Genomic DNA, 23,065 nt, shown 5'->3' on the forward strand with positions numbered 1-23,065 from the left:
ACGTATTTCTATCCTCAATTCTTTCTGAAGAAGCCCTTTTAGAATAGTATCCTTTATTTGACACTCCTATCCCTCACTCATTACATTTCACATTTTTGAAGTACTTCATTGGCTGTAAATTGATTAGAGACTTGCTGAACGTCACAGGATTTTCAGAACAATCCTTTTGATGATTTCTGGCAAAACCATTTCTGGATGGGGCAATGAACACACATGTACAGAAATGCAGCTCTTTAAAACAATGTTGTTTGATAATTAATTTCCTTCAGTCTGGCGTGAAAGAAAAAAATTGAAAAAACTTAGCATCTCATACTTGGTGCTAATATAATTAGTTTTTCATTTAAATATCCATTGTACAAGTTTGTTAATTATTATATTCAGATATTCTGTCCCGTTCATTCTCTGCATTAACTGTCCTCTTAATCTGAGACCACAAATTTGCTACTTTAGGAACATGAGTCCATACAATAAAATAACCTGAGTCAACAGCTTTAAATGCTATTCTTGGTTTTCGGTTTGGTAGCCAGTTTGCTGTCACAGTTATTGTACACTCTGGAGCTGTAGTTTTCTCAGTGCTTACAGAGTCTCTTTCCCAAATTCCATACTGAAAACAATTTAACATTATGCAGGTGTGACATCACAAGTTCATCGGCGTATGCATCATTGAATCATGGTGACCATTCCTGCATTGTAACACACACTGTTGATGCAATTTTTTGAATGTATGAGAAAGACATATCAAAATAATGTCCTTTATGACTTCAAAATGATTCTGAAATGCTTTAAGGCGATGAAGTACTTCTGAAGTGCAGTCACTGTTGTACTGTAGCAGACAACTTTCTTACACCAAAGTCCTACAGACAGCAATGGTCAAGTGATAAATGTTACGCAGTATACTGAAAAGATAGACCTACTCCACTCCAAAAAGTGCCATGGGATGTTTTGCATTCAACCAAGGGCAAGGTAGGTTTCAGTTTTAACATCTCATATAAAGGACTGCTTACCTGACAGAGAACACACTCTTAGTACTAAGTAGAAATGCCAATCTACATTATTCAATCAACTCTTTGGAGGAGAACCTGAAACCGAGCACCATGCATCCAAAATCATATTCTTTGAGTAACTAACACCACAATGGAACAATTCAAACATACACAGTATGGCACTTATGGGATCAGGAGTGTGCCGATTGATCAAATATTCCAGATAGTCAATAGGTCTACATAATCAATGTAAAAATACATACGAAACACAATATAATGCAGGGGACACACATATCACTGTTATACTTTATTTACAGCATAAATTACAAATAATAATGCAACAGTGTTTGCCAAGCAGCCTTCATGAGACTTAGGAAATGGAGCATAAAAATAGGGAGGTCTTGTTAAAACTCTATAAGAAACCATTCAGACCACAACTGGAAAATTGTGAATGATTTTGGTCCATTTATCTGAAGATATATTGGTACTGGAAGCAGTTCAGTGTAGCTTCATTAAGTTGATTCTAGACTTAGACTAGATTCGATTCCCTTCAGTGTGGAAACAGGCCCTTTGGCCCAACAAGTCCACACCGACCCTCTGAAGAGTAACCCACCCTTTTCTGACTAACGCACCTAACAACTATGGACAATTTAGCATGGCCAATTCACCTGACCTGCACATATTTTGCAATGTGGGAGGAAACCCACGCAGACATGGGGAGAATGTGCAAACTCCATCCAGACAGTCGCCCAAGGCTGAAATCGAACCTGGAATCCTGGCAGCAGTGCTAACCACTCATCCAGTGTGCTGCCCAGGAAATCAGCTCAAGGAGACATTGAGCAAACAGCAGAGGATGGTTTGCTCCATATGGAGCAACTTTTCTTTATGTGCAGTTTAGGTGAATTGGCCATGCTAAATTGCCATAGCGCTCAGGGGTGTGTAGGTTAGGTGCATTAGTCAGGGAAATATGGAGTAATAAGGTAGGGGAATGAGTCTAGGTGGATTACTCTTCAGAGGGTCGGTGTGGAGTTGGTGGGCCAAATGGCCTGTTTACACACTGTAAGGATTCTATGAAATTGCCTCAACTAAAACTTACTAGCACAGAGCCTTCTCACTAACACACTCAACTGACTACTCAGACCTCATGGTAGACAGTGGTATTTGAGGAGAAATTGACTTGAAATTGAACCAATTGCTGATATTTTGTGTGGCCAGTCAATTGAACAAGACATTTATATTGAAATAAATAAATTTAAAAGTATAATAATTGGACAGAATAATACAGCAAACATTGCAGCATTTGACGTATACAATTTTTGCCAGTTCATCAAGACTGCAAATTCATAGGTTTCAGGTTAAAACAATTGTTGTAATTATAATTTGGAAGACTGTTTAACTTACTCATATTTTTCTAAATTGTTGGATTTCTTCTCTGTTACATAATTGCTTGGTATGTAGCCCTCATGTCTGAAAAATAGAATATATCCATAATTGTGTCAGGAGTCTTATTAATATTTACTTACATTTTACATTGCTCTACTTGAGCACTCTGCGAAGTGTGATGCTGGAAAAGCACAGCAGGTCAGGCAGCATCCGAGGAGCAGCAGAATCGACATTTCGGGGATAAGCCCTTCAGCTAGACCAAAGTTACACTACAGCCATGCTTGTGAGCACACATTAGCTTTTCACATTAGGAGAATGGGAATGGCAGCATCCACTTTCTTACATCATTGAAAGAAATTCATACAAATTGTTAAGCGCCAGATAGATTCAAAGAACTGTATAAATAAATAAAGATGAAATTTTAGTGTGTACAATGAATCATCATTCCAGATAGACAAGCAGTTCTAATTTCCTTGGCTAAATTTGGATTTGGCAAATTCATCAAATAATTTTCTAATTTTCACTTGTAACTCTCAGAAGCAATGTGAATAGTAACTTTTAGCTGTTTAACTCTTCCAATAAAATGTAATTGAATTCCCATGAAGAAAGGATAGATAAAGAATAACTAGTAAATGTACTATATTTGGACTGACAAAATGCATTCAATAGCATGTAAGGCTATGTGATAAGAGCCCAAAGTGTTAGGAGTAAAATATTAGCATGGATAGTGGATTGGCTGACTAATAGAGAGAGTTGGGAAAAAGAGGGTACTTTAACGTTGGCAATCTCTAAGTGGTGGAGCTTCACAAGAATCAGTGCTAGGGCCTCAACTATTTACAATATATGTTAACAACCCAATTAACAGAAATGAATACACTCTCATCAAGTTTGTGCATGACACAAGACTAGATGGCAAGTCAAATGATGAGGTTGACAAAGTCTGTAGAGGAATGTAGACAGATTAAGTATACAGGCAAAACTTTGACATATGGAATATAATGTAGGGGAAAATGGCAGGTCATTCACTTTGTAAGAAGAATAGAAGTGATTATTACTATATAAATGGGGATAGACTGCAGAAAGCTTCAGCACAGAGGGATTTGGGGTCCTTATGCATACTTAGCTTCTAAATTCAACAAGTATTTGAAAAGACAACTGGACTGTTGACGTTATTTGACAAGAAATGGAGTATAAAAATAGGGAAGTCTTGTTAAAACTAAACAAGGCACTAGTCAGACTACAACTGGAAAATTGGGCATGATTTTGGTTCATTTATCTGAAGATAGATTGGTACTGAATGCAATTCAGTGGAGGCTCATTAGGTTGATTCTAGGTATGGTGAAACTTTTTTTAAAAAGACACTTGAGTAGACTGGTCTTGAACTTATTGGAGTTTAGAAGAATGAGGGGCAATCTTATTGAAATACATAAAATTCTTAGGGTACCTAACAGGTTAGTTGCTGAGAGGTGTTTTCCCTTGTGGGAAAGTCTAGAAGCAGACAAAACAATCTCAGACCAAGGAGGTGCTCATCTGGGACAGAGATGAGGAAGAATTTCCAAGCTGCAACTGTTCAAAACAGTAGTGCGGCCGCACTTAGATTATTGCATACAGTTCTGGTCGTCCCATAACAGGAGGGACGTGGAAGCATTGGAAAAGGTGCAGAGGAGATTTACCAGGATGTCACCTGGTCTGGAGGGAAGGTCTTATAAGGAAAGGCTGAGACACTTGGGTCTGTTCTCATTGGAAAGAAGGAGGCTAAGAGGGGATTTGAAAGAGACATACAAGATGATCAGAGGATTAGACAGGGTGATAGGATTAGAGAGTGGTGGTCTTTTTCCTAGGATGATGATGTCAGCTTGTACGAGGGGGCATAGCTACAAATTGAGGGGTGATAGATTTAAGACAGATGTCAGAGGCAAGTTCTTTACTCAGAGAGTGGTAAGGGCATGGAATGCCTTTGTAGTTAACTCAGTCACAGTAAGGAGATTTAAACAATCCTTGGATAAGCGCATGGATGAAGATGGGATAGTGTATGGGGCTGGGCTTAGATTAGTTCACAGGTCGCCGCAACATTGAGGACTGAAGGGCCTGTTCTACGCTGTATTGTTCGATTTTCTATGAATTTCTTCTCTCAAAGGGCAGTGAATCCACTGACCTTTTCTAAACCACAGAGGGTTGTAGAGGCTGAGCTGTTAATTATAGTCAAGGCTGAGATTTTTAATTAGTAAGGGAATCAAGGGTTATGATGAAAAAAAAGTAGAGTTGAGGGTTATCATTTCAACCTTGATGGGCTGAAACAGAATCACTAACTTTTCCTCCTATATTTTACATTCTTAAGAATATGATAAGAAGAGACAAGAGAAATATTGCAAGTTTAAATAGTTAATTTTATATTTTTAAATAAAATAAGATTCCTCTCATAGGTTCTCTTGTATTCTACCAAAACTATGATCATTTCAATAAATCCTATCATGGTGATCTAAATCATGAGATACTTAATCACACATCCAAATTATTGACTATACCACTTCTGTCCTAGCACATGAAGCAATCATAGGAATTTCTACCATGGTAGCTCGACTACAAAAAGTAGTGAAAATACAAACTGGAAAACTACAGTAAAGAATAAAACAAAAAATCTCTACAAGAAATAGCAGGCTTTGCCTTTGGAGTAAAAAAGAAAATGCTGGAAATATTCAGTAGTTACAGGAATATTCACTAAGTGCTTTGGGTCATTATCAGAACTGAAACTGTAAGAGATGTGTAAGTAATTCAGTTAAATAAATGAAGAGGAAAAGGATAGAGAAAAATAAGTAGTCATGAATTGTATTCACAAGTAGTCAGCATGTTCTGTTGCTCACCATTGGCTCCCTGTCAGGAAATTCCATGGTTCGAATCTTAAATTGTTTCAAACAAACTCAACAGTATTAATGTTGTCTATGAGACTCTGCAATGCTTAAGATAATTTCCAAAACTTATTGTTAAGGCTGTTTCTCCCATTATTTTGGATGCAGAATCATCAGGGATTCATACCCAGTCAAATGGTCTTTGGAAACAGTAAAGGCAATGATAATGTAAACAGTAGAAGCATGGGTAAGTCATTTGACCCCTCAAAGCTGCTTCACCATGCCATAAAGGGTCATCAGATTATACCTCGAACTCCACTTTCTTACTTACACCCCATAACCTTGTAGATGAAAATCCTGCCTAATACAGCAATGAATATATCCCACTGCTCTCTACCTAAGAATTTCAAAGATTAACAACCACTTGAAGACAGAAATTCCGCCTTATCTGCATCTTAAATAGGAGACCTACTATTTTTAAACTGTGCCCTCTAGCTTTGGATTCCTAACAGGGAATATGTTCATGCTTTTTTATTATCTATTCATGGGATGAGGGCCTTTTAGGCTAGGCCAGCATTTATTGTCCATCTCTATTTGCCCAGAGTGCAGTTAATAGTCAACCACATTGCTGTGGGTCTGGAGACACATGTAGGCAAGACCAGGTAGGGATGAAAGATTCCTTCCCTGAAGGACATTAGTGAATCAGATGGATTTTTCCAAAAATTGGCAAAGGAATCATGATCATCATCAGACTCTTAATTCCAGATTTTTTTGAATTCAAATTCCATCATTACTATGGTAGGATTCAAACCTGGGTCCCCACAACATTATCTGGGTCTCCGGATTAACAGTCCACTATGCCATCATCTCTCCTTAAAGCATATATTCTGCAAAGTCTCCTCAGAATCTTATATGCTTTAATAAGATAACTTTTCAATCTTCTGAACTCCAATAAGTATGGGTCCAACCTTTCCACATTAGGTTCAGGGTTTGTTTCCATCTTCTGAGATATGGATGCCAAAGGAGGACCCAACTGCAGTTTACCAGATTCTAGCAACAAAAAAAAATCAGTCTATCGTGCCCATTTGACTAGCACACAAGATCTGTTCAAATGAAAATAGGTCCTGGAGACTGCAGGTAACAAGCATTGTCAGGGCAGTAGGTCAGGAGATTTTTGAGGGTCATCTAAAAGCATTTTAAAAAAGTAAGAACATGCCTTTTTGGCTACACATCTAGTGGTTTCAGCCCTTGTGATCTGTCTGTCACATTTTGCTGCAAGACCCCGATTTCAAATTTCACTCGGTAGTTGCTGACTTGTACAAACTGAAGAACCTCCCAACTCTTTTGTATGGGAGTGCAGTACACCCATTTAAAGACTTACCTGAAGGTTGATACAAGCGATCGACTTGGGGATTGAGGACTACACTAGATTTTTAAGTCAAAAATGAGGACCAACATTTGAATGTCTCTCGTAAAATTTATAAGACTGTTCCGTAAAATTCATACCCAAATGGGTTTCACTTATCCCACTCTGCAGCTTGCAACTGATCTTTATAATTGACCTCAACTGGAAAACTGAATAAAATTTTGGGCATCATTAGGAAGGATGTAAAGATATTAGAAAGCATCAGAGAGGGAAGAGATTACATGAATAGATGTCAGGATGAGGGACTCAAGTCATGGAGACCAGTGGAAAAACTAGTAATTAGTTTTCTTGGGCTGGAGAATTTTAACTATGAAGAGAGATTAGATAGTTTGGTGTTGTTTTTCTTAAAGCAGAGAAGACTGAGGGGGATCTTTACTGAGGTGTATAAAATTGAGTGGCTTAGAAAGAAACTTCTCCCAAGTAGTAGGATGATAACAATGCAGGGGGGCATAGTTTTAAGGACAAGAACAGGAAATTGACAGGTGATTTCAGGCCAATTACTTGCACTCGGGTGGCGTTATCAGGAACTCACCGCTAGAAAGGATAGCAGAGGCAGGAAGCCTCACAACATTTAAGTGTTTGGATGAGCATTTGCAATGCCATAGTATACAAGGTTACGGGCCAAAGACCACTTTACATGTTGTAAAACTCTTGACTCTCTGACTACGAATAAGATTAAGAGATAATTTGATGAAAGTGTTAAAAATCACGAGGGTCTGTACGGATGAACACAGAAAAACTGGTGGTAAGGTCAAGAGCCAGAGGATATTAATTTAAGGGAACTGACAAAAGAACCAATGCAATATGAGGTGAGATATGTTTAAGGAATGAATGGTTAAGGTCTAGAATTGAATGCCTGTGTGTATTGGAAGCAGATTCAATCAAGGCTTTCAAAAGAGAATTAGATAATTTCAGAAGAGAAAACGTTTGCAGGAAAAGGTGGGCAAGTGGGACCGGTTGGGAGAGTGCGCTTGCAGAGTTGGCATGGACATGGCAGGCTGAATAGCTTTCTTCTGTGCTATAACAACTATGATTTTTTCGTCACATATTCATATATGCAACATAGTTAAAACTAACACCTGGAAAGAGAGAGTGGGACAGACAGTAAAGATGACTTTTTTGTATTCAAAAAATCTCAAATCATTAGAGTCATAGAGACGTACAGCACGGAAACAGACCCTTTGGTCCAACTCGTCCATGCCAACCAGATATCCCAACCTAATCTAGTCTCACTTACCGGCACGCAGCCCATATCCCTCCAAACCCTTCCTAATCAGCAACACATCCAGATGCCTTTTAAATGTTGCAATCGTACTGGCCTCAACCACTTCTTCTGGCAGCTCATTCCATACATGTACCACCCTCTGTGTGAAGAAGTTGCTCCTTAGGTCTCTTTTATATCTTTCCCCTCTCACCCTAAACCTATGCCCTCACGTTCTGGACTCCAGGGGAGAGACTTTGCCTATTTATCCTATCCATGCCCCTCATGATTTTATAAACCTCTATAAGATCATCCCTCAGCCTCCGACGCACCAGGGAAAACAGTACCAGTCTATTCAACCTCTCCCTATAGCTCATTCCTTCAACCCTGGCAACATTCTTGTCAATCTTTTCTGAACCCTTTCAAGTTTCACAACATCCTTCTGATAGAAAGGAGACCAGAATTGCACGCAATATTTCAACAGTGGCCTAACCAATGTCCTGTACAGCCTCAACATGACCTCCCAACTCCTGTACTCAATACTCTGACCAATAAAGGAAAGCATACCAAACACCTTCTTCACTATCCTATCTACCTGCGAATCCACTTTCAAGGAGCTATGAACCTGCACTCCAAGGTCTCTTTGTTCAGCAACACTCCCTAGGACCTTACCATTAAGTGTATAAGTCCTGCTAAGATTGCTTTCCCAAAATGCAGCACCTCGCATTTATCTGAATTAAACTCTTCGCAGCCCATTGGCCCATCTGGTCCAGATCCTGTTGTAATCTGAGGTAACCCTCTTTGCTGTCCACTACACCTCCAATTTTAGTGTCATCTGCAAACTTACTAACTGGACCTCTTATACTCACTTCCAAATCATTTATATAAATGACGAAAAGTAGTGGACCTAGCACTGATCATTGTGGCACTCCGCTGGTCACAGGCCTCCTGTCTGAAAAACAACCCTCCACCACCACCCTCTGTCTTCTACCTTTGAGCCAGTTCTATATCCAAATGGTTAATTCTCCCTGTATTCCATGAGATCTAACCTTGCTAATCAGTCTCCAAAGGGGAACCTTGTCGAATGCCTTACTGAAGCCCATATAAATCATATCCACTGCTCTGCCCTCATCAATCCACTTTATTACTTCTTCACAAAAACTCAATCAAGTTAGTGAAACATGATTTCCCACACACAAAGCCATGTTGACCATCCCTAATCAGTCCTTGCCTTTCCAAACACATGTACATCCTGTCCCTCAGGATTCCCTCCAATAATTTACCCACCACCCATGTCTAGCGCACTGCTCTTTAGGTTCTGGGCTTGTCCTTACCACCATTTTTAAACAGTGGCACCACATTAGCCAACCTCCAGTCTTCCAGCACCTCACCGCTGACTATTGATGATATAACTATCTCAGCAAGGGGTCTATCATTAACAGTCCCTCAAACTAAATTCTAATAATATCAATTTCAAACATTTTCAACAAAATAAACAGTGGCCATGGAAACAGCAATATGAAATGTTATTCCTTCTCTCTTTTTATTAACAGCCAATCCTCATACCAGCATAGTTGCTAACATCAGTGACTTATTGTGCTCAACTTCAGAGCATAACAGCAACAATGGGCCTAACTTTATCACCAACACTATTAATTAGTCCTGCCTCCAGACTTCATATAGGTTTTTTGCAGTGTAGGATCCTGCCAGCCAAAATAGGCAGTGTGCTCTGCCCTACTTCCGGAACCTGTGTGAAAAGGTAAACAACAATTTATCTCCTAAATTAGACTGCAGAGTCATTGATTAGCAGCACTTTCTAAGCTGGCAAGATTAGATTGAAATAATGAATTCAACATCAAATCAGGCACAGCAAGTTAAATATAGAAAGACTGGCTTGAGAGTCATGAATGAAACAAGCACAAAGAAAATGTGCAAAAAAATTCTTGAAACTACAATAATGAAAATTAGAAGAACTGCAATTCCAGAACACAAAGTTACTTTTCAGTACAGATACTTGCAGCGTTTCCGGTATTACAGCAACAGAGTTTCTCAGTTACTTTTATTTTATACTATGCTCGACTACACTGAGTGACAAGAACCAGAAGGTACTTACCCATTCTTATCTCTTGCTTTCCACCAATGCACGTCACATTTTTGTATCAGGACATATTCTTCACCCTTTACTAAGCTTAGATCATGGGCCTCTAATGCTTCAAAGTCATACATTGCTAAAACCATCTCCTCCTCCTCCTCCTCTTCCTCCTCCTCCTCATCATCATAATCTTCATCTTCAGGTCGTGGTAGGGGTGATTGAGGCTTATAAACATATCTTCGTGGATTGTTAGATAGCTGTTAAATAATATAAATTAGAATGCAAGATACATTCTGTTAATAAGACACTCTCCAAATCTGCTTAAAATTATGAAATTAAGCCTTAAAAATAGGTCTGGTCATGAGTTACATTAGGTTGCAAAGTATTTTTCGTTAACAGAACATTTAAGGTATCAAGGCACCCGCGTGCCATCTAGTCAGTTACGATTTACACCCCATCATAATTATATCAAAAGAAAAAGTGCTTGATTTTTTTCATGTTTGTTTATACTCAAATAAATGTCAACTAGAGTTTTACTTAAGTTAGTCAAATTTTGAAATATAATAAAAGGATCATTTCAGTCCTGACACTTATAACAGTGTGTTTCCGATAAGCGCAAGGATAAACATCCACATTCCCTGCAAAAAACAGAAGGCCCTGTTCATAACAGTTGGCCCTGACATCTGTATTAATCTTCCCTCTCAGTTAAGGCCTGCCAAGGCTTGTTGGGACAGATGATCTCTTGTGTTGTAAAAGCTTCTGGTTTGTTAACAGACTTGACCTGTTCCATTAAGATTTTATCATGTGAATTAGTCCTATGTACTTTTTTCATCTTGATCCACCTCCTTCATTTTGGTCATGCACTCGTCCATTTCGCGTACATGTCACTGCTTTTGCAAATTTCTGAAATGTTTCCCTGTGTGTCTGGCTGGTACCTCATTGGTTTGCCTGCTTCCTCCTCTAGTTTCTCCCTATGTTCCTGCTTTTAGACCTTCTTCAAAAGACCTTCTCTAAGACATGTCTTTATTCATTGGCATATGCTGTGCATCTATGCAGCTTTTGGCAAAGTCTTCAGTTACTGTGTACTACATTCTGGCCAAGTATCTTGGCTATTGTACCAACAGGTTTCTCATGCACAAAGACTCAGCTCTCTGCATTAATTGCTTCATATCTGCATCAATCTGGTTTTTTTTTGTTCACACTGTGAGAGCTCCAATGTCCAAGAAATCACATGTCTTTGCCTTTTCTCTGCTTCAGTTATTAAAAATGTCTGGCTTTTTGTCCATACTACATGAACTCCAGGCACAATCAAATTCATTGTCATATGAAACTGGTTTTCCAAAGTCAATCATTGTTTTGCTGGATTCTTCTGATCATCCTCAGATAGATTTGAGGCATAACTCAGTTTACAATGAAAATTCTAAATTTGACATGTTGCTTCTCAGAAACCGTAATCTTCGAGCATGGTTCAATCCTCTCCCAAAATACCATGTTACAACATGGATTTTTAACTCATAGGTGGAAGGGAGTTCTTGCTTTGAGGTCATTTAACAAAGGCCAAATGAGGCAATAGGAGAAAGACTGCAGGACAAAACACAACATTGCACTGAAGTCTGAAGGTGAAACTGCCATTGGTTTTCTTTGAAGACTGGTGCAGAACTAAAAGTTACACAACTCAAGCAGGCAATTTCTGATATGACAGTGATGAACCAGTTGCAGTGCTACAAGCAAGTTTCTAATTTAAATATTTTTTTTTAAATTGCTGAGCAATGCTGTTGGCTCACTATACTTGCTACCATGTTGTATTAACTCTTTCTAGTTTAATATAAATGAAATTTATTATTGGGTAGAACTTGAAACAGATCAAATGTCTCTCTTCATCTCCCAATTTTACCTTCAATTAAAGAGACAGCCCCAAAGCATCATAATCTTATAAAAATCTCATCCATTAAAGGCATTTAGATTATTCTAATAAAAGGTGGTCATGAAATAAAAGAATACAAATCTAGTTAGAAAAGGTAGTCAGATCATTTTTAAAGAGGGGGGGAACGGCCACTTTTGTGTTAGTCTTTTTTTGGTAAGAACTGAGCCAACTAAAGAGAACAGCCACAGATTCAGGAAAAACTCAAACAATGATACCCAAACTTCAGAGAATTAAATTTATCTTGTGAGAACTTTCATATTATTTTGATCATTTAATATAAATTATCTGAACTCACATACATTTATGGATCAGTTAGAGAAGAAAAGAAGACAGCACTGGATGAATGAGAATTGACGACTGCAAGACTTGTGAAAAGCACAGCTCGATCATATAGACAGGTAGATGCAAGGAAATAAATTCCACAATTACATACATTGAACTTCGACTAAAGAAACCATTTTTAAACAAGGAAGTAATTAATTATTACTAATTAACAGAGTTAAATACAGATCTATTATACATCATTTTAAAATGTGTGACAAAATGCAGTGTAATCTTTAACTCTAATTTTGAAATGGAGTTAAATGCAATAATTATACAAACTGAAACGAGGTATGGCTTTGTGGTTACAAAGATTTGCAACAGCCTAACTATTACTGTGTTATAATAATTCCAAAAGCAAGTTACCAAGCTACGTGCAATTAACTTGATAATGAGAATATCCTTCCATGTAACCAGTTAGGAAAATTAAGTTTGCAATTTTGAGTCATTTTCAGTTTTTGATCTCCAGTAAGCCAAGAATATTCTCTTCACAGTATTACGAGTATATTCTTGCATTTTAACTATTAAAGGAGAAAATGAGGACTGTAGATACTGGAGATCAGAGCTGAAAATGTATTGCTGGAAAAGCACAGCAGGTCAGGCAGCATCCAAGGAGGAGAATCGACGTTTTGGGCATGAGCCCTTCTTCAGGAATGAGGAAAGTGTGTCCAGCAGGCTAAGATAATTTTTCAGGTCGATTCTCCTGCTCCTTGGATGCTGCCTGACCTGCTGCGCTTTTCCAGCAACGCATTTTCAGCTTTTAACTATTAAAACAGATCAATTCTAATTATTTCCAACAGTGCAAAAGCATGATCTGCCCAAGATCATAATCTTACAGTTAACTACCTGTCCTCTGAAAAAAATTAATATTCAGTCACATGATAATTTGGAGGTTGAGTCCAAGATGTACTGCAATCATAATTTTAAAAAACTTATATCAAATCAAATCTTCAAAGTCTCTGCACGAGTTCTGTTCAGGGTACAATATTTGAAACAGGCACTTTTTCAGGTACCCCTTCTGAGTTTCAATAAATATTGTCATTTTTGTGAGGAAAATACCATAATACCTGAATATAGATCAGCCTGCAAGAGATGCTGGAACAGTTTTGTTCAATTATAGCAAATGACTAATGAGTTGACAGTTAGCTTTCAAAACTAAATGTATTGGTATTATTGTTCATACTTCAAATAAACATTAATACAGCAGTGAATATTACAGTAAATTAATAGCAGACTCAATTATTATTTTTGTAATACCTTACCATATCATCTGGTGTTGGAGGAAGTGGCTTTCGAGTAACTAAAAAGTAAAAAAATAAATTTCAAGACAGACATTACAGCAACCTCCAGAAATTTATAAAAAGTTGACTTAGAAACATATTTGTTTGAAGTGATGCATCTTAATGCATACACTGGCATTTACAGCAAGCCAGCCAGTACACTACACTGCTTGAAGCATCCCCCTTTCACAAAGAAAACCAAAAAATTGCAAGTATCCTTTGCAAGTTATATGATCATAAACAGACCTTGTGGATATGTAGTGATAGTATCTCTACTCTAGAAGATCAGGGTTCAAGTCCTTATCACTCATTAACAAAACAGTGTGAATACAACATTTTACTGATCATGGAAGTTAGATGAGGATAGGAAAAGGTGGCCCTTTGCTTAGCTTTTAATACTCTTTCATCCTCTAGGAATTGGTTCTTGCTTTATTATAGAGAAAGAAGTGAGCTGTTTGGTGAGTATCTGGTAAGTCGTTCACATCCATATCATGAAATTTTAAAACTGTATGCACGCATGGAATATGGACGCTGGTGGCTGGCCAGCATTTATTGCCCATCCCTACATTATGTACAGGTCTCCAAGCAGTAGTCAGATGTGGGACAGAAAATAGATCAGAAGATAGAAAAGGTATGTAAGAAACACAATTGCAATATTCAATAAAAGGGATTCATGGAATCACTAGGTGGTTTTTTTGGAGCCGGTGGTGGTCAGCCTACTAGGATTTGGCGTTTTGTAATAAGGCAGACTTGATTAGGGGGCTTAAGGCGAAAGTTTGAGATAATGCACTTTGTTAGGAAGAATAGAGGTGTAAATGAGGAAAGACTGGAAATCTGAAGCACAATGGGACTCGGGAGTCCTAGCTCAGGATTCTATCAAAGTTAATATGCAGGCTCAGTTGGCAGTTAGGAAGGCAAATGCAATGTTAGCACTCATTTCAAGAGGGCTAGAATATAAGAATGGGGATGGACTGCTGAGGCTGTATATCACTCTGGTCAAATTGCGTTTGGAATAAAGTGTGCAGATTTGGGCCCGATGTCTCAAGGAGGATGTGCTGGCCTTGGGGTGGGTCCAGTGAAGGTTTAAAAGAATGGCTGAGGCCTTGTCATATGAAGAGTGGTTGAGGACTCTAGGTCTGTATTCGATGGAGTTTAAAAGGTGGAGGGGATCTGATTAACTTATAGAATATTGAGAGGCCTAGATAGAGTAGACAGTGGGCGGCATGGTGGCACAGTGGTTAGCACTGCTGCCTCACAGCGCCAGAGACCTGGGTTCAATTCCCGCCTCAGGCAACTGTGTGTGGAGTTTGCACATTCTCCCCGTGTTCGCGTGGGTTTCCTCAAGGTTTCCTCCGGGTGCTCCGGTTTCTTCCCACAGTCCAAAAATGTGCAGATAAGGTGAATTGACCATGCTAAATTGCCCGTAGTGTTAGGTGAAGGGGTAAATGTAGGGGAATGGGTCTGGGTGGGCTGTTCTTTGGAGGGTCAGTGCGGACTTGTTGGGCCGAAGGGCCTGTATCCACACTAAGTAACCTAATCTAATCTAAAAATGTTTCCACTGGTAGGAAAGGCTAGGATTCAAGGAGAAAATGAGGACTACAGATGCTGGAGATCAGAGCTGAAAATGTGTTGCTGGAAAAGCGCAGCAGGTCAGGCAGCATCCAAGGAACAGGAGAATTTTCTCGGGTTCCTGAAGAAGGGCTTATGCCTGAAACGTCGATTCTCTAGGATTCAAGGACACAGCCTCAGAGTAAAAGGATGCCCCTTTAGAACTGAGATAAGGAGAAATTTCTTCAGCCAGTGGACAGTGATTTTGTGAAACACTTTGCCACAAAAGGCTGTACAGTACATGTCACTGAGTGTATTTAAGATAGATTAATAGGATTTTGACAAGCAAGTTTTGAAAACTAAACACAAACAGAAATAGGGACATAACACCAGCACTTCACTGGAGGCTCACTGATTATGTTACTAAGTATGGTGACAAAATGCCTGAAACCAAACCTTCCACTTCAGTGAGCAAACTCACATCCTGGAATTTGATTAGTAAGGCAATCAAAGTTGAGGAGGAGAAGGCAGGAAATGGGCTGAGAAATATATCAGCCGTGATCAAATGGTGGACCAGACTCTATCAGCCACATGGCCTAATTCTCATCCTTTACCATATGGTCTTATGGTAAGCCTCCTCCGTCCATGATTCTTCAATGGCCTTTGCAGCCCAACCAGTTTCTGTCTACTTAACCCGAGGTTTTTAAGCAAGATTGGTCCCAACTCAACAATCTTGCTGATTGCTGCAAACCAAAAACCCATTTTACCAGAATGTCCCCATGCTCTATTGCAAGCCCACCCCGCTCCAACCACAACAAAACCAAACCTGCTTCTGCAGCAAATTAAGTGCTTGACAATCTTCTGAAAAAAAATACTTTAATTGTCAGAAATAAGAAAAGCAATACTTACTATCTCCAAAGAGGTTATATTCTTCACAGCCTGGAGCAAGTTTGTCTGCTTGTCTACAGCATTGCCATACTCCTTCTGCCCAGAATTTTGGATGATATTTTGGTATTATTAAGTCATTATTTCTTATTTCTAATTTTAAAAAGAAAAACAGGCAGAAATTCATTTTAAAGAATGATGATTGCTGGCTCAATCACAAGCTCAGTTAAGGAAAATAGCTTCTAAATTGAAAATAATCTGATCTTCTTGTCTCAGTCCAATGATCACAATAGATGACATAGGCTGAATGCAGAATTAAAGAGTAATTTCTTTAAAATCCTAAGTCAAAATTGAAAACATGAGCATGTTCATGAAGTTTCCAACTGAATGAACAAAGCATATCATCTTTATGAATCATAAAATCATAGAATCCCCACAGTCTGGAAATAGGCTGTATCGGGTCTATCGGGTCCACACTGACCCTCCAAAGAGCAACCCATCCAGAACCACACCCCTACCCTATTCCTGTAACTCTGAATTTCTCATGGCTAATACACTAGCCTGCACATTCTTGGATACTATGGGTAATTTAGCATGTACATATTTGGACTATGGGGGGAAACCCACGTAGATATAGGGAAAGTATACAAAGTCTACACAGACAGTGGCCCAAGACTGGAATCAAAATCAGGTCCCTGGCCCTGTGAGGCAGCAGTGCTAACCACTGAGCTACCCTGTCTCCATGAATGTTATTGGTGACTTCAATCTACATATTGATTGGACTAGCCAAACTGGCAGCAAAGTAATGGAGGAGAATTTCCTAGAATGTACGGGGGATGGTTTTCTCAACCAATATGTCAAAAAACTAACTAGAAAGTAAGCCATCCTAGACTGGGTATTGTGTCGTGAGAGAGGGGACTAAGAGCAACCTTGTGGTGCAAGATCCTTTGGGGAAGCTTGTCCATAATATGGTAGAATTCTTCATTAAGATAGAAAATGACACAGTTAAATCTGAGACTAGGTTCCTGAACTTTAAGAAAGCTAACTTTGGTGGTATGAGGCATGCATTAGCTAGAATAGTTGGCCAAGGATACTTCAGGGGTTGACGAAGGATCAGCAATGACAAAAACTTAAAGAACACATGGACATCCCTGTCTGGCATAAGAGTTAAACAGGGAAGGTGGCTCAACCATGGCTAACAAGGGAAATCAGGGCTTGCTGGGAAACCTCAGAAGGTCTGGCAACAGCTGTGAAGAGAAATCAGAGTTAACATTTTGGGTCCAATGACACTTCCTCAGAATGTTCTGAGGAAGTGTCACCAGACCCAAAACATTAACTATGATTTCTCTTCACAGATACTGCCAGGCCTGCTGAGTGTTTCCAGCAATTTCTGTTTTTGATTTATAACACCCACAGTTATTTTGGTTTTTATTTAAGGGAAATCAGAGATTGTGATGAAACCAAAGAGGATGCAGAAAAAGCAGCAAACCTGAAGACTGGGAGAAATTTAAAATTCAGCAGAGGAAGAAGAAAAGGGTTTAATTCAAAAGAGGGAAATTGGAAAATGAAAGTAAACTTGTGGAAGCCATAAAAACTGACTGCAAATGCTGCTATAGTTATGTGAAGAGAAAAAGACTGTTGAAGACAAAAGTAGGTTTCTTACAGTTAGAATCAGGTGAATTCATAATGGACTAAACAGATTGCAGATCAGTTGAACAAATACTTTGTATGTGTCTTAGTCATAGAGATGTACAGCATGGAAACAGACCCTTCGGTCCAACTCGTCCATGCCGAGCAGATATCCCAACCCAATCTAGTCCCACCTGCCAGCACCTGGCCCATATCCCTCCAAACCCTTCCTATTCATATACCCAGCCAGATGCCTTTTAAGTGTTGCAATTGTACCAGCCTCCACCACTTCCTCTAGCAGCTCATTCCATACACGTACCACCCTCTGCGCGAAAACGTTGCCCCTTAAGTCTCTTTTATATCTTTCCCCTCTCACCCTAAACCTATGCCCTCTAGTTCTGGACTACCCCACCCAGGGAAAAGACTTCATCTAATTACCCTGTCCATGCCCCTCATGATTTTATAAACCTCTATAAGATCACCCCCCTCAACCTCAGACAGTCCAGGGAAAACAGCCCCAGCCTATTCAACTTCTCCCTATAGCTCAAATCCTCCAATCTTGGCAGCATCCTGGTCAATCTTTTCTGAACCCTTTCAAGTTTCACAACATCCTTCCAATAGGAAGGAGACCAGAATTGCACACAATGTTTCAAAAGTGACCTAACCAATGTCCTGTATAGCCACAACATGACCTTCCAACTCCTGTACTCAATACTCTGACCAATAAAGGTAAGCATACCAAACACCTTCTTCACTATCCTACTTACCTGCACTTCAAGGTTTCTTTGTTCAGAAACACTCTGAAGGACATTACCATTAAGTGTGTAAGACCTGCTAAGATTTGTTTTTCCAAAATGCAGCACCTCACATTTATCTAAATTAAACTCCATCTGCCACTCCTCAGCCCATTGGCTCATCTGATCAAGATCCCATTGTAATCTGAGGTAACCCTCTTCTCTCTCCACTATACCTCCAATTTTAGTGTCATCTGCAAACTTCCTAATTATACCTGTTATGCTCACATCCAAATCATTTATACAAATGACGAAAAGTAGTGGACCCAGCATCGATCCTTGTGGCACATCACCCGTCACAGGCTCCAATCTGAAAAACATCTCCACCACCATCCTCTGTCTTCTATCTTTGAGCGAGTTCTGTATCCAAATAGCGAGTGCTCCCTATATTCCATGAGATCTAACCTTGCTAACCAGTCTCCCATGGGGAACCTTGTTGAATGCCTTACTAAAGTCCATATGGATCATGTCTACCACTCTGCCCTCATCAATCCTCTTTGTTACCTTTTCAAAAAACTCAATCAAGTTTGAGAGATATGAGTTCCTGTGCAAAAAGCCATGCTGACTATCCCCAAAACAGTCCTTGCCTTTCCAAATACATCAGCATTCCCTCCAACAACTTGCACACCAATGATGTCAGGCTCACTGGTCTATAGTTCCCTGGCTTGTCCTTACCACCTTTCTTAAATAGTGGAACCACGTTAGCTAACCTTCAGTCTGCCGGTACCTCACCTGTGACTATTGGTAATACAAATATCGCAGCAAGAGGCCCTGCAATCACTTCCCTAGCTTCCCACAGAGTTCTAGGGTACACCTGATCAGGTCCTGGGGATTTATCCATTTTTATGCGTCTTTACTAAGCAGGACACAAACAACCTTCCAGAAATGCTCGGATACAAAGGGTAAAGCATAAAGGAGGAACGGAAGGAAATTCCTATTAGACGGGAAATGGCACTGGGGAAATTGATGCAATTAAGCTCTTGGGGCCTAATACCCTGCATCCTAGGGTAATTAAGTGACCCTAGAAATAGCGTATGCAGTGGTGATCATTTTCCAGCATTCTATAGACTCTGAAAGACTTCCAAATGATAGAAGGTAGCTCATGCAACCTCACTTTTTAAAATTAAGGGAAAGACAAAACTGAGAATTATAGGCCAATTAGCCTGACATCAATGGTGGGGAAAATGTTGGAGTTAACTAACAAGGACGTAATAACTGAGTATTTGGAAAGCAGTGGCCGAGTCAGTCCAATTCAGCATGGATTCACTAAAAGGAAGTCATGCTTGACAAGCCTTCTGGAATTTTTTGAGGATGGGACCAGTAGAATGGACAATGGTGAATCAGGACTTTCAAAAGGCTTTTGACAAGGTTCCACAAAAGAGATTGTTAAGCAAAACTAAAGCTCATGGTATCAGCGGTAATGTATTGATGTGAATAGAGAACTGGTTGACAGACAGAAAGCAGACTGTTGGAATAAACAGGTCCTTTTCACAGTGGAAGGCAGAGACGAGTAGGGTACCACAGGGTTAAGTGCTGGAATTTCAGCTGTTCACTACATACATTAACAATTTGGACAAAAGAATTGAATGCAATATCTCCAAATTCACAGGTGACACTAAGCTAGGTGGCAGTGAGGAGGATGCTAGGAGGCTGCAAGGTGACTTGGACAGGTTGGCTAAGTGGGCAAATACTTGGTAAATGCAACATAATATGGACAAATGCGAAGTTATCCACTTTGATCAATTATCTGAAAGGTGGCAGTTTAGGAAAAGATGAGGTGCAACAAGATCTGGGGTCATGGTGGTACAGTCGCTGAAGATTGGCATGCAGATGCAGCAGGCAGTGAGGAAAGCTAACTGCATGCTCGTCTTCATAGTGAGAGGATCTTAGTACAGGAGTACGGATGTTTTGCTGCAGTTATACAAGGCCTTGGTGATGTGTATTTGAGTATTGTGGGCAGTTTTGGTCTCCTAGTCTGAGGAAGGACATTCTTGCTATTGAGTGAGTCCAGCGAAGGCTCATCAGATTAATTTCCAGAATGGTAAGACAGACATGTGCAGAAAAACTGGACCGACGGAGCTTATTCTTGCTGGAATTTAGAAGAATGGGGGTAGAGGGGTCGGAATCTCAGAGATATATAGAATCCTGATGAGACTGAGCAGACTAGATGCAGAAAGAATGATCCCAAAGTTGGATAAGTCCAGAACTCGGGGTCACAGTTTAAGAATAAGGTAAGCCATTCAGAGATGAGGAAAAATGCCTTGATGCAGAGTTGTGAACCTGTTGAATTCTCTATCAAAGAAAGCTGTTGGAGCCAGTTTATTATTTATATTTAAGAGCTGGATGTGGCCCTTGCAGCTAAAGGAATCAAGGAGTATAGAGAGAAAGCGGGAATTAAATACCGAAAATGCATGATTGGACATGATCATATTGAATGACGGTGCAAGCTCGAAGGGCCAAATGGCCTACTCCTGCACCTAATTTTTTATGTTTTGATGTTAAAGCATGGACTTTTCTCCCGTAATTGTTTCAGCATTTCTGGATTGGGAGCAACCTGTGATAGTAAAATTGTTAGAGTAGTCCTATTTATATAAACGTAATCAGTTGCATTTTCCAGTAGTAACAACTGAAACAGTTCAGGATATGTTCATTGTTCTTTTCCAGAAAAAGTTTTGAAGACCTAGTTAAATACTTCTCCAAGATTGCAAATTCAGTAAAAAGAATCATAGCTATTCAACTATGTATTAGCTCTTAGCATAATACATCGCTGGATGCTTTTGCCACAGTTCCAAACTTCGATGTGCCACAATTCCCAAGTCAAACATTTACTTTTCGGCAAAAGGATTAACAAAATGTATGCTTCTAACTACTTAAGATTCTCATACAATGCCAAGAAACTACTATTAAGATAGCAATAGAAATTGAATTTGGGGCAAAGAAGTTGAAAACCTAAAGGATTAAAAGCTAAGATGTCGTCATCTCACAGATATAATTGAAAGCTGTTTTGGATGCACATAGAATTATGGAATTAATCCTTAAAATTTCATTTTTTAGAAATTGAGAAAAATGTTATAACTGAAATAGATTTTACAGCATTTCAATAAGCGTCCTTAAATTTAAGGTAAGCAGTCAATCACCCAAAATCTTTGATCTTGCGACTAAATACTACTAGGGTATTATGCAGCGATTCAAGGAGGTAACTCAGTACCTCCTCTTCAAGGTAAATCAAAGATGGACAATAAATACTAGCTTGGCCCAATTACATGACACCCAGAAATCTCAGCACAAGTCAGCAACTTTAAGTTCTGATGCACGTGCAGCCACGCAAAAGATCATTCGAAGATAAAGAAATGCATGTATTCCAAAAATAAACAGAGGGGACTTGCTAGTGACGCTCATTTCCCACAATTGAATTAAAAGATGAATCAGAAAAATAACTCTTCACTCATAATTCTTACCTTCTTTTAGTTTTTTCACCCACATGCTTCTGCTCTCAGCGGTTGGAGAGAAAACATACAAGGTATTACCATCGTATATAATCTGCAACAAGAAAAGTTAAAATTACAATAATGTGAAAGGACTTGAACCTTGTGGGCAAAAAGGCACATTGCAAACATATTATCTAACTTGGGGCGGCATGGTGGCTCAGTTGTTAGCTCTACTGCCTCACAGAACCAGGGTCCCAGGTTCGATTCCAGCCTCGGGCGACTGTCTTTTTGGAGTTTGTACATTCTCCCCGTGTCTGTGTGGGTTTCCTCCCACAATCCAAGGATGTGGGGGTTAGGTGAATTGGTCAAGCTAAATTGCCCATAGTGTTCAGGGATGTGTTGGTCAGGAGTAAATGTAGAGGAATAGGTGGTGGGTTACTTTTCCGAGGATCGGTGTGGACTTGTTGGGCTGAAGGGCCTGTTTCCACACTGTAGCAATTTTATCCTGAGCTGAAAATGTGTTGCTGGAAAAGTGCAGCAGGTCAGGCAGCATCCAGGGAACAGGAGAATCGACGTTTCGGGCATAAGCCCTTCTTCAGGAATGAGGAAAGTTTGTCCAGCAGGCTAAGATAAAAGGGTAGGGAGGAGGGACTTGGGGGAGGGGCATCGGAAATGTGATAGGTGGAAAGAGGTCAAGGTGAGGGTGATAGGTCAGACTGGGGTGGGGGCGGAGAGGTCAGGAAGAAGATTGCAGGTTAGGAAGGCGGTGCTGAATTCGATGGATTTGACTGAGACAAGGTGGGGGGAGGGGAAATGAGGAAACTGGTGAAATCTGAGTTCATCCCTTGTGGTTGGAGGGTTCCTAGGCGGAAGACGAGGCGCTCTTCCTCCAACCGTCGTGTTGTTGTGGTCTGGCGATGGAAGAGTCCAAAGACCTGCATATCCTTGGTGGAGTGGGAGGGGGAGTTGAAGTGTTGAGCCACAGGGTGGTTGGGTTGGTTGGTCCGGGTGTCCCAGAAGTGTTCTTGAAACGCTCTGCAAGTAGGCGGCCTGTCTCCCCAATATAGAGGAGGCCACATCGGGTGCAGAGGATGCAATAGATGATGTGTGTGGAGGTGCAGGTAAATCTGTGGCGGATATGGAAGTTTCCTTTGGGGCCTTGGAGGGAGGTGAGGGGGAGGTGTGGGCGCAAGTCTTGCACCTCCTGCGGTTGCAGGGGAAGGTGCCGGGAGTGGAGGTTGGATTGGTGGGGGGGTGTGGATCTGACGAGGGAGTCACGGAGGGAGTGGTCTTTACGGAATGCTGATAGGGGAGGGGAGGGAAAT

The 23,065-nt window shown here is 40.0% G+C and overlaps 1 protein-coding gene across 7 annotated transcripts in view; it reads right to left on the reverse strand.

Annotated features, from left to right (window-relative positions):
* tec (tec protein tyrosine kinase) overlaps positions 1–23,065 on the reverse strand; it is a 151,808-nt gene that overhangs the window by 58,524 nt on the left and 70,219 nt on the right. For 6 of the 7 annotated variants that reach the window (XM_087987933.1, XM_043691438.2, XM_043691420.2 and 3 more), the window contains 5 exons: positions 21,771–21,852; positions 15,914–16,042; positions 13,439–13,476; positions 9,953–10,188; positions 2,385–2,450 (listed from right to left, as the gene is read on the reverse strand). In XM_087987933.1, coding sequence (XP_087844059.1) covers positions 2,385–2,450; positions 9,953–10,188; positions 13,439–13,476; positions 15,914–16,042; positions 21,771–21,852 — 551 coding nt within the window. The remainder of the gene's footprint in view (positions 1–2,384; positions 2,451–9,952; positions 10,189–13,438; positions 13,477–15,913; positions 16,043–21,770; positions 21,853–23,065) is intronic. The other variant, XM_087987923.1, reaches the window with a different exon arrangement.

This window comes from Chiloscyllium plagiosum, unplaced genomic scaffold, assembly GCF_037043375.1.
Source record: "Chiloscyllium plagiosum isolate Xiang-an unplaced genomic scaffold, Cpla_swu_hap1 HiC_scaffold_1, whole genome shotgun sequence".
NCBI lineage: Eukaryota > Metazoa > Chordata > Chondrichthyes > Orectolobiformes > Hemiscylliidae > Chiloscyllium > Chiloscyllium plagiosum.